General features: G+C 43.6%; 1 protein-coding gene across 1 annotated transcript in view; it reads right to left on the reverse strand.

Moving 5' to 3' along the window:
- Nucleotides 1-16,541, reverse strand: part of LOC144930177 (collagen alpha-6(VI) chain-like) — a 36,101-nt gene extending 19,560 nt beyond the window's left edge. Inside the window, exon 1 of the mRNA XM_078851332.1 lies at nucleotides 16,352-16,541. Within this exon, the coding sequence (XP_078707458.1) occupies nucleotides 16,352-16,541 (190 nt within the window). The remainder of the gene's footprint in view (nucleotides 1-16,351) is intronic.
- Between the last annotated feature and the right edge of the window lie 317 nt (nucleotides 16,542-16,858).

Genomic DNA, 16,858 nt, shown 5'->3' on the forward strand with positions numbered 1-16,858 from the left:
CTAAGGTGCCATCAGGCAAAAGAGATATTCTACCCCATAATAGGAGTAGCCAATGTGCTGCAGCAATCTCGATTAGAGAGTACTAAGCTCGGCTCCCCACAACATAACTCTGCTGGTTGTTAATGGTTTCCTCAAGGAGAAGCAGGGGAAATTAAGTAAAATTCACAGGTAAAAGGGACAGCCAACCGACAGAATGATAATGCTGTAAGGACAAGGGCTTTACTTGTATCTTTCACATCAGAAAATCGACACTCAAAGAGCCAAAGTGTACACTCCCCAGAAATGCTCATGTGACAGGAGAGAGGGGGCCAATAAATTTCAACTTCAGGGGATTACCTTTGAATTGTCCCCTCAGCTGGAGGGATCGGTAGAGCCACCAAGAAGGGAAGGGTGCTGCCTCTCAGCCCCATAGAGTCTGCTGAACTACAGGGAAGAGTAAGCTTCCCATCCCACAAAGGGGTGGCTTTTTGGTGCTACTCCTCTGACAGCCCTCTACCCCGTGGCAACATTCTTTCTGCAGGAACCAAGCTGCCATCGGCCAGGCACGCCCATCTCTACAAGAAACAAAACATAAACATGCCAACTAACAAACCCTTCACCACAGGGGTTCAAGCAGGAAGTGGAAGTAAATGCTGTTCCAATCAACTGTTACTATAATCATAAATACCTACTGGGAAGGCAGTTGCACAGGAGGAGAGCAGAACTGCTCCTCCTAGGAATGTGCAAACAATGCAGTGTCACAGTCATAGTACACCTTGCATGGGGCCTGCCTTTGGTGACCTAGGTTTTGGGGGCAGATGTAATGGCAGGCTTTTTCAACAGGAAGACAATGGAAGGGCAGGGTTAGAAAAAGTTTCCAGGAAGGGGAGTTGGAGCAGTAAAAGCCTCTGGGTGGAGGAGGCATGGAAGGTGACGGAAGGAAATTGCCCCTCTGGGAAACACTTGAATTTTCTTTAAAAGTATTCAACACCTCCACTAATATGGGCCCATCCTTCTCCTGAATGGGACCTCCCTCTCCGTGAGTCCCTGCAGAGCCCATTCTTTGCAATACACCCAAGGAGGAGCTTCTGGTGGGTAGTAGGAAGGAGAGATAATGCAATGGAGGAAAGGGGGATGATCATTAATTTCTAATACTACATTTTATACTGAATGATGATGGCAATATAATGTTATAGCAAACATTCAATACTATTTCAAAATGCTGGAACAATATTATTGGGGATTCTGCTTTTTACTACTCAGCTACAATCACTGGTAAATTATACTCCTGGCTTAGCACACCAACGTACCTGTTTTTCTTTCTGCTCTCTACAGAAAGTCTCTAACTCTGGGAGAACAAGCCAGGCATATTATCGCTTTCCCCTTCCATGCCCAGATCTAGACAGAGGCAGAAGGGAGATTGTGTTTCCCTGAGTGGTTATGCAGTCCTGGACAAAGTCTAGCACTTTGTAAACACAGCAATTTTGGGATCACCTAGCACAGTGGTTATCAACCCCTGGGGGTACACAGAGGTCTTCCAGGAGGTACATCAACCCATGTAGATATTTGCCTAGTTTTACAACAGGCTACATAAACACTAGCAAAGTCAGTAAACTAAAATTTCAATAATAGTGTGCTGAGACACCTTTGTATTTTTATGTCTGATTTGTAAGCAAGTAGTTTTAAAATGAGGTGAAACGTGGAGTACGCAAAACAAATCAGACTCCTGAAAGGGATACAGTAGTCTGGAAAGGTTGAGAACCACTGACCTAGCAAGACCTGAAAAGTGAAACACACTTGTCACTTTTTAGTATCAAGTCTTATTGCAGTTTTGAGGAACCTAGTAATCCCTGCCTTTAAAGTCATCAGGCTAAAATATCCATTTATTAGATGAGGTTAAAAAAACCTTCCTTTAGATGCATATATTTCTAATGCAGTGGTGGGCAACCTGTGGCCCACACACGGCCCATCAGGGTAATCCGCTGGCGGGATGTGAGACAGTTTGTTTACATCGACCATCTGCAGGCATGGCTGCCTGCAGTTTCCATTGGCCGGGAATGGCGAACTGCGGCCACTGGGAGCTGCGGGCAGCCGTGCCTGCGGACAGTCGATGTACACAAATTGTCTCGTGGCCCGCCAGCGGATTACCCTGATGGGCCACGTGCGGCCTGCAGGCTGCAGGTTGTCCACCACTGTTCTAGTGGAATAATTTATCAAATATAAATTACTACCATTCCTCAATATCTTCAAATGAGAGCATAAATGGAAAAAAATATGTGATTATAAATTAGACAAACCTAGGGAATTCTTCATAATCTATATGTTAAGTTGATTTGTAAAAGTAAAATACTAAAAAATAAGAAATGCTGGAGTTTTGTGAAATATCCAGTTCAGAATAAGAATGAAATTATCTTGGGAATATTAGATTTTCAAAGAATGTAACGCCTTCATTTGCAAACCAGCATCTTTTAATATACAAAAAGTACAGTGTGTATATGTATAGCTTTATATACAATACATTAACACAAGCAGAAACTTTCATCATAGTTAAGATGGCAGCAGGACATATCATACTCACCCAAAATTTTAAAAACATTGATATAAGATATGAAGGGAAAAGCCTCTGGCATTCATTGCCACTTTCTCATACCCTACAACATCATCAATAACTCTTTCACTTCCATCTCTAGCAGATACTGAAAAGCCATATGTACCCCAATTTTAGCAAACCTGTGCTCTTAGTTTCAAAAATCTTAGTTTCGACCTTATACACTTTTGTATCAAGAAACTGGCACATCTGACTTTCATACAGTCCATATACATGTAACATCATTCCACCTCACCATCACAGAAGTTGATTTTTGTGTTAAGAGTGCGAGTATGACTAAAGGGGTACATATGGCTTATTGGTATCTGATGGGAAAAGAAATGGATGCCTTATGGAGTGTTAATAATAATGCCTAGTTCTTATATAGCACTTCTTATCTGTGAAGCTCAAAGCACATCACTGTCTTGAATGTATTTATCCCCACAACACCCCTATGAAGAAGTGTTATCATTCCAGTTTTACAGATGGGGATGTGAGCGACAGAGGGGCTAAATGACTTGCCCAAGGTCACAAAGGAGGTCCATGGCAGAGAAGCAAATAGAAGCAGGATCTCCTACATCCTAAGCTAGTGCCCTAGCCACTGGAGCATCCTTCCCCTTTACTATATTTGTGAACAAAAAAAGTAAAACATTTATCTGGCATTAGGGTTGGGCAAACGTATCAGTAATTTAAGAGTCTAAAACATTACAAGAACATCGTAATTATCTTAAAAACAAGCATTGCATACTCAGGAAATTCAGAATTAAAAAGTTAAACTTAAATATGTGTACACACATTGGCTATATATAATGATATAAATAAGGGGGAAGAGAGAAAAAGATTATACTGATAGATCTATATACAAATCAAAGTTCAAGAGATTTGAGAGAAAAATCTGTATATTACCAAAACTTCAGAGTGAAAATTTCAGACTAACAGTATATTTAAATGCAAAACTTGCCACAGAGTAAAATGTAATTTTGTAGCTTTCCTTGGTAATGCAGAAGACAGCTTGTGATACTTACCACATAAAGGGAAGATGTTTATCAGCTCAAAACTTTAGACCCTCCAAAGTGGCTCAGGAAAGACTGAACCCCTTTTAAAAGCAACTCTATCAGTAGTTTGCCAAAAAAGCCCTCCCGTGATGACAATTAAAATATGTATCTTTCAAAGGCTTCCAAACCACCAGAAATAATCTCTCCCCGTCTCCTCACACAGTGAAGAAGTTTGGTCTTCAGTGCTGAGTTCACTGCCAACAGCAGCTGTGAGGGTGAAGCTCAGGGCTTCGTCACACTCCTGGGTTTCTTACTAACCTGATTTTCACTTTGAGCATCAGTCATTCCTGTAAATTCTGCTGCTGAGGGCTGGGTAGCAGCCTTGGGCAAGGTTTTTTTTCTCAGCAGCTTTTAGAAAGGGTGCTGATGTTTTCTTAATTTATCTATATTAATCCCTTCCGATGCTTCTTTTCACAAGTTCTTTTTACTGCCAGGATAATGAGATGACCCTCATCCCTCTTTAGGGAGTAATGCTGCAAAGATGCAGAAACACAGGCTTAATGATGTGCCAAGTGAATTTTCTGCCCCAACTGACTCACTAAGTTTTTGGACTGCTCACAAAGAGATAATTAGCGGGAAAGCACTTTCCTCCTTTCTTCCAACTTTTATTTGTAAGTTATATAAACAACAACACCTCCTACTGGACCACAGAAATTCCTCGGAAACTGACAGCCATGATCTACTGTATATTCTAGTAATAATAATTTTAAAGAGAAAGTTTCCCACATATAGAGTGAGGAAATGGCCATTTAAAAAGTGGGTAGATAGATAGATAATGCAGTATACTTTACAGTTGCATGCCATACATGGCATTTTTAAATTGAGTGCTATTGAAAGGTATGAAATTGGCAGCCCTGGGAAACTGAAGTCATTTATTCACAGAGCAAGTTCACTAAGGGAAGCAGCAGTGTAAGCTATGCTGCCCTGCTACAACATACTTCTGTTGCCCCAAACCTAAGCTGGAATTTAGGAGGAGGAGGAGATCTATGATGAAGAGTATGACACACTAGTTAACAACAGTGGATAACAAAAGCCAAAACTAGACATTTATTTGAAAGTGAACATGCCCAAGCTGATGAGTAGGCTTGGAAAGAGGAGATTTTTTAATTGGTACTGTTGTTCAACATTGATTTTCTTGCACACGCACACACACAAACCCACAAAAAATATTTCCATTGATAATAATCATAATGCACAGATAGGCAAAGAAAGAAAAATGCTGCTCAAGAACTTCGTAGAGTTTGATTTAAGGTTATTTACTTTGAATATTTTGACATATGGTGTTGAAAAATTGCATTTTAACGATTATAAAGGTTTAATTTTTTCAGCATGTACTGTCATTAAATAATTGTCTGACCCCTCCCATTGTCTGACCCTCCCCCCTAATTTTCTGCAACTGTGGAAATTTAAATCAATACACATTGAAAAAAAATGCTTAAAAGCCATATACAGTAAAACCTGTGTTAACTGGCACTTTATCAACCAGAAAGCTCTATTAACTGGCATTTCTGATTTTCCCCTATACAAATCTTCAATCTAGTAACCAGGACTAGTATACTGCCCAGGAGGTTATGCAATTGCCCATTCTGCACTCTACTTTTATGCAAAAGAGGCAGAAGACAAGCAAGCTGAAATCAGGGATTTATTCAAAAAGCAGCTTCCAGGGTATGGCATAGGGCATTACAGATTCAATCCAATCTCATCAAAATACATGACAAATGACCAACGTATGGAACACCTGGGCTTTTTTAGCCACTGTGCAGCAAGTGAAGGATTATAATGGCTTTTAGCCATAAAACCTGATTTTAGGGATCTTTTCTCATTGCTGAACTAAATTGCAAAACTGGCTTATTTGGACTCAAACAGTGAAAATACACCCCCCCCCCCAAACAGGTTTTATACTTAAGAACCATTGTAATCCATCAGTTATGGCACAATTCACAACCAAAGAGCCCCTTTGCACTACCCATGTCCTTCTCACAAACAGTATCCTTTGCCCTCCTACCTCCTCTCCCCAGTCCCATTTTCCCCTTTGTTCCTCTTGCTGCCTGTTGTTGCCTCCTGTTCTCCCCCACTCCCTTACTTTTGCTCTCCATATCCGACCCCAAAAGAGCCAGGAAACTATCTGCAAATTCTTCAGGGAGCAGCAGCAACAGTAAAGTCAGTGGTAGCTCAGTTCCTCTTCAGGCTTCCTCGCTCTTCCTCTCAGCCTGTGGGCTTGCCTCAGGCAGTGACAGTGGTTGTGGAGGGTAGCTCCACAGAGTGCTCCCCAGCTCTGCTGTTCCTCCGGCTACAGGTTGGCAGCAGATAATGGCTCGCAGAGGCTCCTCTCACACGCCCAAGGAGAAGAGGTGCTGCCAGCACGTGCCTGTGTCCTCTTTGTGGTGATTTCACCACACACACACACATCCAAGGACGTGTGCTGCTTGGTGGTGTCTCCTCTTGTTCTCTCACTGGCTTCTGCTGACTGCTGTACCAGCCCCAGCTGCTACAGACTGAAGAACACCATTAGCCTGCATGTAACAGCACAACCATGAGCCTTAAATGCCCCATGGCGAAAACTACAATGAAATATGATACAGCTGGGAGGCCAGTCTCGCTCCTTAACTAGACAGGATAGCCAGCCACATCACTCACACTCCCCTTTCATGCATCCCCCAGTCTCCTGTCCATCACCTACACCCACTAATTCCTTCTCTTCCCCCTCTCAGTCTCCTACCCGTCATATTCTCCTTCTCCACCATGCCACTTTCCCCTGCACCCACTTCAGGCTCCTCCTGTCCCCACATACCTCAGCACCTCTTAGTCTGACCCATGCTGACTCTTCTGGGTCCCCCACAATCTGCCTCCTGCCTCCCCACTGCCTTGAACCCACTTTCAATCTGCTGCCTGCTCTCTACACTCCTCTGCACTCCCTCAGTCTCCACATATTCCTGCATCTCCTTAGCCTTACTCTTGCTCCCTCAGACTCTTCAGTTTCCTGTACAGTTTCCTAACACTCACCCACTCACCCAGATCCTTCATGTTCTCTTGTCCCCTGCCTGGTCCCCACATGGTGACTAAGGAGTCACCATGACTTCCCTGAGGGAAACCTGGCTTCAATCCCCTTGGAAACAATCAGAGATGGTGGCCATCTTTAATGGGGGCAGCGTCGCTTTGATGTGTAAAGGCTGTAGGGAAGTGGCAGCCACCATGCTGAGGGCAGTCAGTCCTACTGATAGCAATTGGAGTTGGTGGCCATTTTGAGTTAGGACAAAATGTCACTGGTCTGAAGGAAGAAATCCACTGTTGCTAACTTGAATGATGTTATCAGTATTGCCAACCCCAAAAGAAGTCAAAAAGTCAGGAATTAGACTCCAAAATAGCATCAGCTGGGCCTGTAGGAATATAGACCCATGTTAGGCCTGAGTGAACGATGTTTTTAAATTGAGTTTGAATATTAGCATGAGCAGTAGGCCCAAAGTATGTGAGCAAAAAGAAAATCATGAGAAAGGAGGGTTATTTGTGTTAAACATATAGTGACTCTTTGGAAACTCAGTATTAGCTTATTTAAGGTTTGAGCTGAAGTAATACAAATAAAGAAAACATGGTTAATTGGGTACCAAGTGCAGTAAATAAGTGGTTATATGTTTGTTTAATTTATTATAGAGAAATGCTTAGCTTAGTAGTTAGGGGAAAATATGGCAAAGTGAGGTAAGAAAAACAAACAAACCTTGAAGAGAGCAGAGTGCAGCCCTAAAGTGATTCCGCCGACTTTAAATAAGGTCCAATAACCAGCAGTGACATCACTTGTTTGTTATAGTGTGTTAAATGGAAGGTATCCTAGCCATTCTTTGTCAGGCCTTTTCTTACCTGCTCTAGAGTCATGCCATGATGGAAAGGTACCTCCCGATCCTGTTGTAAGTATGTTGGCCAATGCTTATAACTGTATTGTTGCTATGGATATAGAATATAAGGGTGTAAATACTTAAGCTGATATTGTGGATGAAACCAACACCATGTGGCCTTTGACTAACAAAAGAATGCGTGTGTGGAATCTGACGTCATGGTAAATCTTAATAAAATTATTAGGAAAATTATTTCCAACAAGGCTAGGGTTGCCAATTTTGGCTGGCTATATTCCTGGAGGTTTCATCACGATTCATCTTTAATTCTCGGAGACTCCAGGACAGTCCAGGAGGGTTGGCAACTCTAAACAAGGCCCAAAATCATGACTTCTTTTAAAGGTTAAGTTGTGTTGTTTGGTCTGTCTTTTGACTTGCAAATCACCGTGTGTGACAGTTAGTGATCCCAACTCTCCCAAACGTAGCACATAAGCTGATTTTGGCCTCTGATGCGAAGCTTTGGCTGCTGCCTGATGGTGTGGAGCTTCTAGTTTCTTCCCACAAAACTAACGTTCTCATTGATATTTCTTCTCTGTTCCCTGCCCCACATCTGTCCATCCTTCAACTAATTATACTCCCCGCAACCCCTACATCAACTTTAGGTCCCCAACTCCACATCTGCCCCTTGCCCCGCCCAGTGTACCTCTGGTGGTTCATCGTGTCTCTCTCCAAGGCAGAAGGGTGCTGCTGCTGCAGGGTCCCCCCAGCTGCTGCAGAGTCCCCTTCTCTGCTTCCCAATCCTGGGGGGAGGGTGGGCACCTCCAGCAGTTCCCTCCTCCTCCCAGGCCACCCCAATGAGAATATCATCAGCTGCTCCCTCTTCTGCTTCCCTCCCCAAAAATCTCCTATCTACTCTCCAGGGTAGGGAAGACAGCTCTGCCAGACTCCTGTGCTAGCCCTGATTGGGGGAGGGCAGCCAATCAGAGGGGATCTTGCCCCTGAGCCAGCTGGAAACTCCAGGAGAGCTGCTCCTTCTCCTATCATATTGAGACTGGCTCCAGCAACAGCCAAAAATCATATTACTCATGGTGAAATCACAAGAGTTGGCAATGCTGTATTAATGTGTGTCTCACAATATTTATTGTTTGACTTAAAGTCCCAGCTGCTTTAATCAAGTGATCAAATGATTGCATGAGAATCTCACTTTAAAAAATAAAGCTGAGTTTCTAGCCCTCATGATTGTGGAGAAAAGTTCACTCCCACCATTCCAGTATTAGAAAGCCAACACACACAGTTAAAAAGGAACCTCACGAATTTTGGAGCTTGACTCAGGACTTTTGACCCATGAAGGCTGGCAATTCTGTAAACCAGAAATTCATCAGAACCATTAGCCAACCCAAATATTGAGAGACTCTGAAAAATAGCTAGAATTGGTAATACTGGAGGTGGGCAGGCTGTATGAGGATCTCCGAACTGCTATAGGAACCTAATCCACAGCCTGCTGAAGTCAATGATCTCTCTTTATGTATGGGAGGTAAATGGTAGAGGGCACTGGGGCCACTTCAGAATACAGGTGGTTCCTCTTGTATAGCAACTCTGAGACACTCTTACCTTCCCTATCTTCCCTTCTGCATGGAGGGGTGAAGCTATCAAAGGCACTAACTTCCGAAGTTCAGACAAACAGCACCTAAGAAAATATTTAAATAAAAGTCTATTTAATCTTCCAAAGTAAATCAAACACCTGGGTGGAGCTGTGTAATTTTCAAAATTGATGCTCTCTGATGCCATTAATACAACAGAATCCTAAACCTCACTTGGCAACAGGTTTTACATATGTCATAAATCTTTACTTTCCAAGGCCAAATTCTGTCCTCATTTACGCCCATGCAAATAATGTGATTGGAATGGGAATTCATGAGTTTAATGGTGACCACCATTGGTCCAATAGCTCAGACCACCCACAATTACTTGAACTAGAGAAAATATCTCGAAGTTTATATTAAATTCTAAGAATTGCACAACTCAACACAAATGCTCAATTTGCTTTATAGATAAGGCTAAACAGACTTGAGGGGTTTTTGGATGACATTTTGTTCATCTACCTTGTTTGTGCATGTTGTATGTACTTTCCCATGTTTTCTTAGTTTTTATGCAGATAAAGCTAAACCACCAAATTTCAAACCAATGTGTACTACACAGATAAAACAGGACAAAATTTAACTTTCATTCTGCAAAACTACCTCTTACACTTTAGTTATCTAAAGTGGATTGTGGGTAAAGCTCATCCGTGTAGGAGACAGAACTTTCTCAGTGGCTGGTCTGAGACAGTGGAATGAACTCGCAGAGGGACTAAGGACCTCACAGGTCTCACCACTTCTGCTCCAAGCACGAGACCCTTATCTTTGCCCTTGCTTTCTCTAACACACAGCAACATGTATGTTAAAAGAAACAAACCAAACCCTGCCAAAACAAGACACTCCCTGCACAGACTTCTACCACTGAGGAGAGAATGAGAAAACAAACAACATGGCACAGATGTTAGTCAAGTTGTGCTAAACACTACTGGAAGGCACTTAGCCACTATAGCAGTGAGCACGATAGAAGAACCGATATAAAATAGCCTTTGAAGGCTCACGAGCTATGGACTTACAGTGACAAGTGACCCATTGCACCAGTAGTTCTGCTTTTTGTTACCTGATACTGAGCTTTCTTTTCCTGATATGAAAGTGCCCTCTCACACATTGCTCATTTATATGCAGCAGCTTTTGCTAGGGCAGCCAATGAAGTATCAACTTCAGGAATAGGAACTGGGGGGTGATAAGCTTCCCATAAGATACGATGTTGAAGGAAACAGTGTTCCCTGACTCCCCTGCATAGGCAGAAGTTCTCAATTTAATGCTTAGAGTACAATCACTTCCAGGCTTTTACGTTTCTCGCCTCAGCAGCTGTTTTATCTCCACAGCAAACTATTTGCTAGTGAGTTTATTTTGTACTCCTCCAGTAATTTTCTATGGCTCCTAGATAAAGCAATGAGGCGACTTATGTTGGCAGTAGCTCTTGTAAGAAGGGTCCATGAAGAGGAATGGGAAAGGGAGAAGCTGGATAAGGGGAAAGGAGCAAAAATGGATTGGGGTAGCCTTGGGGTATGTACAGTGCCCATTTGTTGGTTGTGATTGTAGACCAAGCCCAATGAAAGAGTGCAAGGCAGCTTCCAAAAGATGTTGGGAAGCCCTGGGTTTGCTCTGGTGTGGCTCCCAACATTCCCATCAAACCTGCTGCCTCTGAGAGGGTGCCATTTTTGCAACAGAGAAGATTGTCGCTTCCTGGAGTACTGGGTTTTTTTCTGAGAGAGTGCTCCAGTTGTTGAATCTGGTGCAAGAAGGGAGCTCTCTTCTTCTGTTGGGGCTGGTATTTGTATGGGTAGGGCCATGGTGTGTAAATCCTTCGTGATTGCTGTGTGACCTTAGAATCTTTGAGAGGGGAGCGCTTCATCTGTTTGGCTGCTGAAGAGCTCTAGCTCTCCCAGTGGCAGGTCCTCTATAGCGTGTTGCTCTTTTCTAGGGATTCCAGCGCTTGAAGCCAGAAGGCCTGTCTCATGATGATGGCTGTGGCCAGCCACATGGCAACCACATCCAATGCATCCATGGCCACCTGTAAAAGGAGTTTTTCTGACCATTGGCCCCCTTTATGACATCTCTCAGTTCCTCTCTACTATCCTGTGGGAGTTTTGCTAGAAAGGCAGCCACTCTCTCCCATATGAAAAAAAATTATATTTTTGCAAACAGGGCCTTTTTTTCCAAATCTCTTGGATGAGAGCTGAGAATGAGGAAGAGTGGCTGTGGTTTGCCAAAGTCCCTTAACTGGCTTGAGTATACCCTTTTTGATGCAGTCCTAGATTGCCTTTTTGGGCAGTCCTATCTGGGGCTGATGACCTCAGGATATTGACGAGCTCATTGGACTTCTCCTGGTTTACCAATGTCCATGGTCTCAGTGAGCTGGGTCAAAAGGTCTCGGAACACTTACGTTATCAGGTACCAGTGCCACTGCTTCATCTGATGAAGATGAAGACTGTCAGCTGACGAGGAGGTTGCTGAGGTTCCTCCAGTGTTGCCTCAATATATTTGCAGAGACCTGATCCTGGGTCTGCCATGGAAGGCCTGGCTACCAATGCTGCTAGGGGAGCGAGATTTCTTCCTCTTCCATGAGGCATGTGTGATGGTGGTCCCCAGTATGGCCAATAGGGCCAACAGTGACATGTGTATGGGTATTGGCCAGCCCACTATCACTTGAGCCTTGCCTGTGATGAGACCCTGATGAGACTTTTTCAGCCAGTATATATCGTGGGACCCTTGTGGGTTCAAACATCTGTGCCTGCAAGATTTTGCTTGTGCTCTGTCTTCAGCACCAGGTCTGTCATCTTTGGGGTCAAAGCCGAGGTTGCCAGTGCCAAGGCTATGGATACTGGGGCTGCCACTGTCAGTGTCTTCCGTGCCCTTTTTGACTTCTCGTGGCTGGACCCTGCTTGAGGGGTCTCTTGATGCCTGCTTGAGGGGTCTCTCCAGTTTGGCAGCTGCCAGTTCCTCCAGGACTCAGGTGACCCTCACAGACTGGTCTCATGCGGCTTGAGATGAGTCTCTGGACTTACAGTTCCTGGAGGAAAAGCAGCAAGAAACTGAGCACTCATGTGGAATGTGACTCTCATTCAGCTGTCTCTTCTGCCTGCTGTGCCCAACTGCAGGGGGTGAGTCTGCCACAAGATGGACAAGGTTTAAATCTGGATGGTTTAGAGTCCACCATTAGACATGGCAGTTGGCATGAAGCACCAGACTCCACTATATAGGGGATTTGTTGCATTAGTCAGTATCTTTATTAAGTCCAACTGGATCAAAGATCTTTTTAGAGGAGAATAAATTCTTCAAGAAACTGCAGGTCAGACACTGCTGGATTCTCTCTCACGGCCACAGGGGGTAAGAGAGAACGGAGGGAGGGTTGTGGCTGCTCCGCTCTTTATGCCGTCACGCAGGAACATGAAGTGGCACAGGCCACATGAGTGGCCTTAATAGATATGGCTATTCCAAAGACTAATTTTGCACAGATGTGGCACATATGCATCTCCAGTAGGATCCACATGGACAAATATTCAAAGCAAAACAGAGGCTTATTCTGTAACTAGGTTTCTATAACAGCTGCAGCAGAGGCCATAGCAAGGGATAGCATGAGTAGGATGGAATAATTCATTGCTAGTGGGGAAACAGACCCTTGAGTGTTTTCACAGGTAAACACACTATACCTGATACAGTCTCATGCTCAGTCTGAATTTGGTTTGATAATCTCTGTCCCAGACACATTTGTTATCTAATCGCCTTACAAGCTGTGTATTACAAATACAAGGCAGAACCAAAATATAGTGGGCCAAATTCATCCGGACATACCTCCATGTACTTCAGTTATGTCCTGGATAAATATGGCCCACTACATTTAGAGATGACATTTTTAGCCTAAGACCCCTTCCACCTGTTTGACAACATAACAAAATAGCTCCTATTTGTAGAAACAGTAGAAAAGAAACACAAAGGTTTACGTTATGGATACACAAAAGGCTTATGATACAGAGTGAGAGTAAAGCAGATCTGAATTTGTTCTGCAAGTGTCACCAGTCAGTAACAATTGAAGAGGATAATTAGGATTGGGTGAGGAGCAGTTTGGTGCTGAGAGAATGGTGGTATATGGTGGTCGTACATATTTACATAAAGATCTGAAGGTAGTGGATAGAGAAATTGCTGGCCAAAAAATCTGGAAACATTATTGCTTCCAAAAATTCAGAATAACACAAACTAGTTTTTAATTGTAATAGGGGTGGAAAGGGGAAAAGGGGTCATACTTTAGAACTTCAAGCATACTTCCTTAAGTGCTACATAAAAACTTGGGGATACTATTATTATTCCTACAGTCTATTTTATTTTAGGCCAACACTGATATAGCATAAACCTGGATTTGGATATATTTAAGGTAGAACCCTTCCACGTATCACTCAACTACCTATCTCCTGATTTACTCTAAAACCAAATGCAGCAGTTATTGCTTGGTTTTTTCTGCATGCATTTGTTAAAACTACTGTTTTAAATACAAAAACTAATTTCCCCTGCTGATACTCACACTTTCTTATTAACTGTTTGAAATTGGCCACCTTGATTACTTTGGCCTCATTAGCAATACAAAAGTGATTTCCACTCTTTGTCAACTGTTGAGAATAGCCCACTTCCACCTTAATTGAATTGGCTCATTAGCACTGACCCCCAACTTAGTAAGGCAACTCCCATCTTTTCATATGCTGTGTATTTATACCTCTCCACTGTATTTTCCACTCCATGCATCTGATGAAGTGGGTTTTAGCCCACGAAAGCTTATGCCCAAATAAATGTGTTAGTCTCTAAGGTGCCACAAGGACTCCTCGTTGTTTTTGTTTCCTAAGACTTTCTTCATTACCTTTGTGTAATTGGATTCCAGCCCTTCTCTTTACAAGTTTACACAATTTCCTAAGAAATTCATAACAGGATACAGAAATCATATGTTATTTTTAGAGAAATATAAAAAGTCAGAATTCTAAAGCTATGAAATCACCACTGACATTTCTCCTTTCCAGCAAATGAGGCCAAAAAGAACTATTTCTTCAGAAACTACCACAGAATAACTAAAATGAAAGTTAATTTTTAGAACACTATGTAATATAAGTGATATAAGGGGTCACAGCCTGTTTACTTAGCTCAGGCAAGTAGCCCCATCTATGTCACTATGACCAGGGGTGGCAGGTTTATATAATTTTTGGTGGTGCCCAGAACAGGTCCAAGTCATGCCCCCCCCCACATACACCCCTCCTTTTAAGCCAATATAAGCTGTTGGACCCTGCATCATTCAGTGCAGAAATTGTGTGCAAGTGAGTGAGAGGGCTACAAGAAAAAGAATGGTAGTGTTAAGGCACTGAACTGGGACTCAGGGAAACCTGTCTCTGGCTCTGCTACAGACTTCATGTGCAATGTTGGGCAAGTCACAAACTATAATTTTCCAGTGTAAGACAATGGAAGGGACAGATGCTTAGCACCTCTGAAAAATCAGGCTTTACGTGTTTCTAGCTCAGTGCCCAGAAAGAGAGGAACACATCATTAATGTCCACCCTTGAGAATTCTGGTTCAAGTGATTCACCCACCACCACATTGGGTGTGTTAGAGCCTTGGATAGAATCCAGTTTTTCCCTAATTCTAACTGATGTGGAAAGAATTTAGAGGAAAAGTCTTTGCAGGGTTATGTGAGGTATTAAGTCCACACCCTTAACTGAAATCATATGACTTTTATGGGATCATGTTTATCACATAAAAGGTCAACCTTCGACCATTGTCTCAGGAGGTCTCATCAACAACCAAGTTTCGACCTTGTGTGTCAATTCTGGCAGTGTCCTGTGGCAGTTTGTTTGAGTTGCCAGACTCTCAAGATACAACTGGGCCAGATCTGATCAGTAGTCACTTTATTTATTTGACTATTGTATTTAAAAAAGAACTGAAAGCAAGATGGTATTGTGCAGAAAAGAAATTACTCCTTGAGCACCTCACTGCTGGTCCTCTACTCACCTGTGGTTGCAAAGAGCTCTTGAGCCACCGATTGAATTGCACGTAACTTCTCACTTTCCACTATACTCACCTTTTCCCTGCTCATAGCATGATAAAAGGACAAGACTACTGCTAACAATAATAATGAGCACACAGCTCCAATTCTTCTCTTGCTTCAAAATCAGAAGTATGATAAATTGTTAAATTGATGCTCTGACCATTGTGACAGGGTCAGGCCAGATGGCTACAGGAGAGTGATAGAAGGCAGATATATTAGCCCCAGGTTAAGTAGGTCCCTTTTCCCTGGGTAAGATAACAGGGAAGGTTCCAGAACAATCAGGAACTTTCTGGAAACAGTTAAGGCAGACAGGCTGATTAGAACACCTGCAGCCAATCAAGAAGCTGCTAAAATCAATTAAGACAGGCAGGCTAATCAGGGCACCTGGGTTTAAAAAGGAGCTCACTTCAGTTTGTGGTGTGCGTGCGAGGAGCTGGGAGCAAGAGGCGCAAGAAGCTGAGAGTGAGAAGGCATACTACTGGAAGACTGAGAAGTCCAAGCATTATCAGACATCAGGAGGAAGGTCCTGTGGTGAGAATAAAGAAGATGTTGGGAGGAGGCCGTGGGGAAGTAGCCCAGGGAGTTGTAGCGGTCACGCAGCTGTTACAGGAGCCACTGTAGACAGCTGCAATCCACAGGGCCCTGGTCTGGAACCCAGAGTAGAGGGTGGGCCTGGGTTCCCCCCAACCCCACAACTCCCTACTTAATACCAGAGGAGTTGACCTGGACTGTGGGTTCCACCAAAGGGGAAGGTCTCTGGCCTGTTCCCCGATCCACTAGGTGGATCAGCAAAGACTGCGGGGATTGTTCTTCTTCCTGTTCCCCATGCTGGCCAGTGATGAGGCTAACTGAGTTAACGGCAGATTTGAGCCATGAAAGTGGCCAAACTGAGGGCTGCCATGAACTTCTGAGGTGAGCAAATCCGCCAATAAGCGCAGGACCCACCAAGGCAGAGGAGGAACTTTGATAAATAGTAATTAACCTTATATATGGTGTGACAATTATATAACAGTGTAATGTATGTGCACCTCTATCAATCTGCCACAGTATTTTGTTATATATAGTATACACACACTCAGGAGCTTTCACAAGGCGGGGCAAGCAGGGGCATGGCCCCCAGGGCTGAGGCAGGGGCACAGAATGTGGCCCTGCAAAAGCAGTTAAATTTCAATTCTTGCACGCGCCCCTACAAAACCTCAGAGTGCTGTCAGGCTTGGGGACCAAGACAGTAGGGCTGGACCACTTACTGTGGGATTCCTCAACCATCCCAAGTTCCAGCATCTTCCTTACTTCTGCCCTAATTTCTTGTCTTTTTTCATCTGGTATACGATATGGTTTTATCGTCACCCTTGTTCCGGGACAGGTGATGATGTGGTGTTGGATCAGCGTCTTATGGCCTGGTTGTGTGGAGAACATGTCTTGGTTCCACTGGATCATTTTGATGACCCCTGTTCGTTGTTCTGGGGCTAATTCAAGGGATATCCTTTTACCTGTCCTTGTGGGCCATCTGCCTGGGGTGGAGCTGGCAGGATGGCCAGGCATGCCTCCCAATCGAGCCATGGTTTCAGTAAGTTGATGTGATAGATCTGCTCTGGCCTTTCGCAGTCTGGCTGCTTCACCTTATAATTCACCTCCCCAACAGCTTCCATGATCACGTAGGGTCCATGCCAGCTGGCCAGGAGCTTGCTTTCTGTTGTTGGTACCAACACCAGCACCCGTTCTCCTGGTTGAAATTTCTGTGTTTTTCCCCTATG

Source organism: Lepidochelys kempii, chromosome 2, assembly GCF_965140285.1.
Source record: "Lepidochelys kempii isolate rLepKem1 chromosome 2, rLepKem1.hap1, whole genome shotgun sequence".
NCBI lineage: Eukaryota > Metazoa > Chordata > Testudines > Cheloniidae > Lepidochelys > Lepidochelys kempii.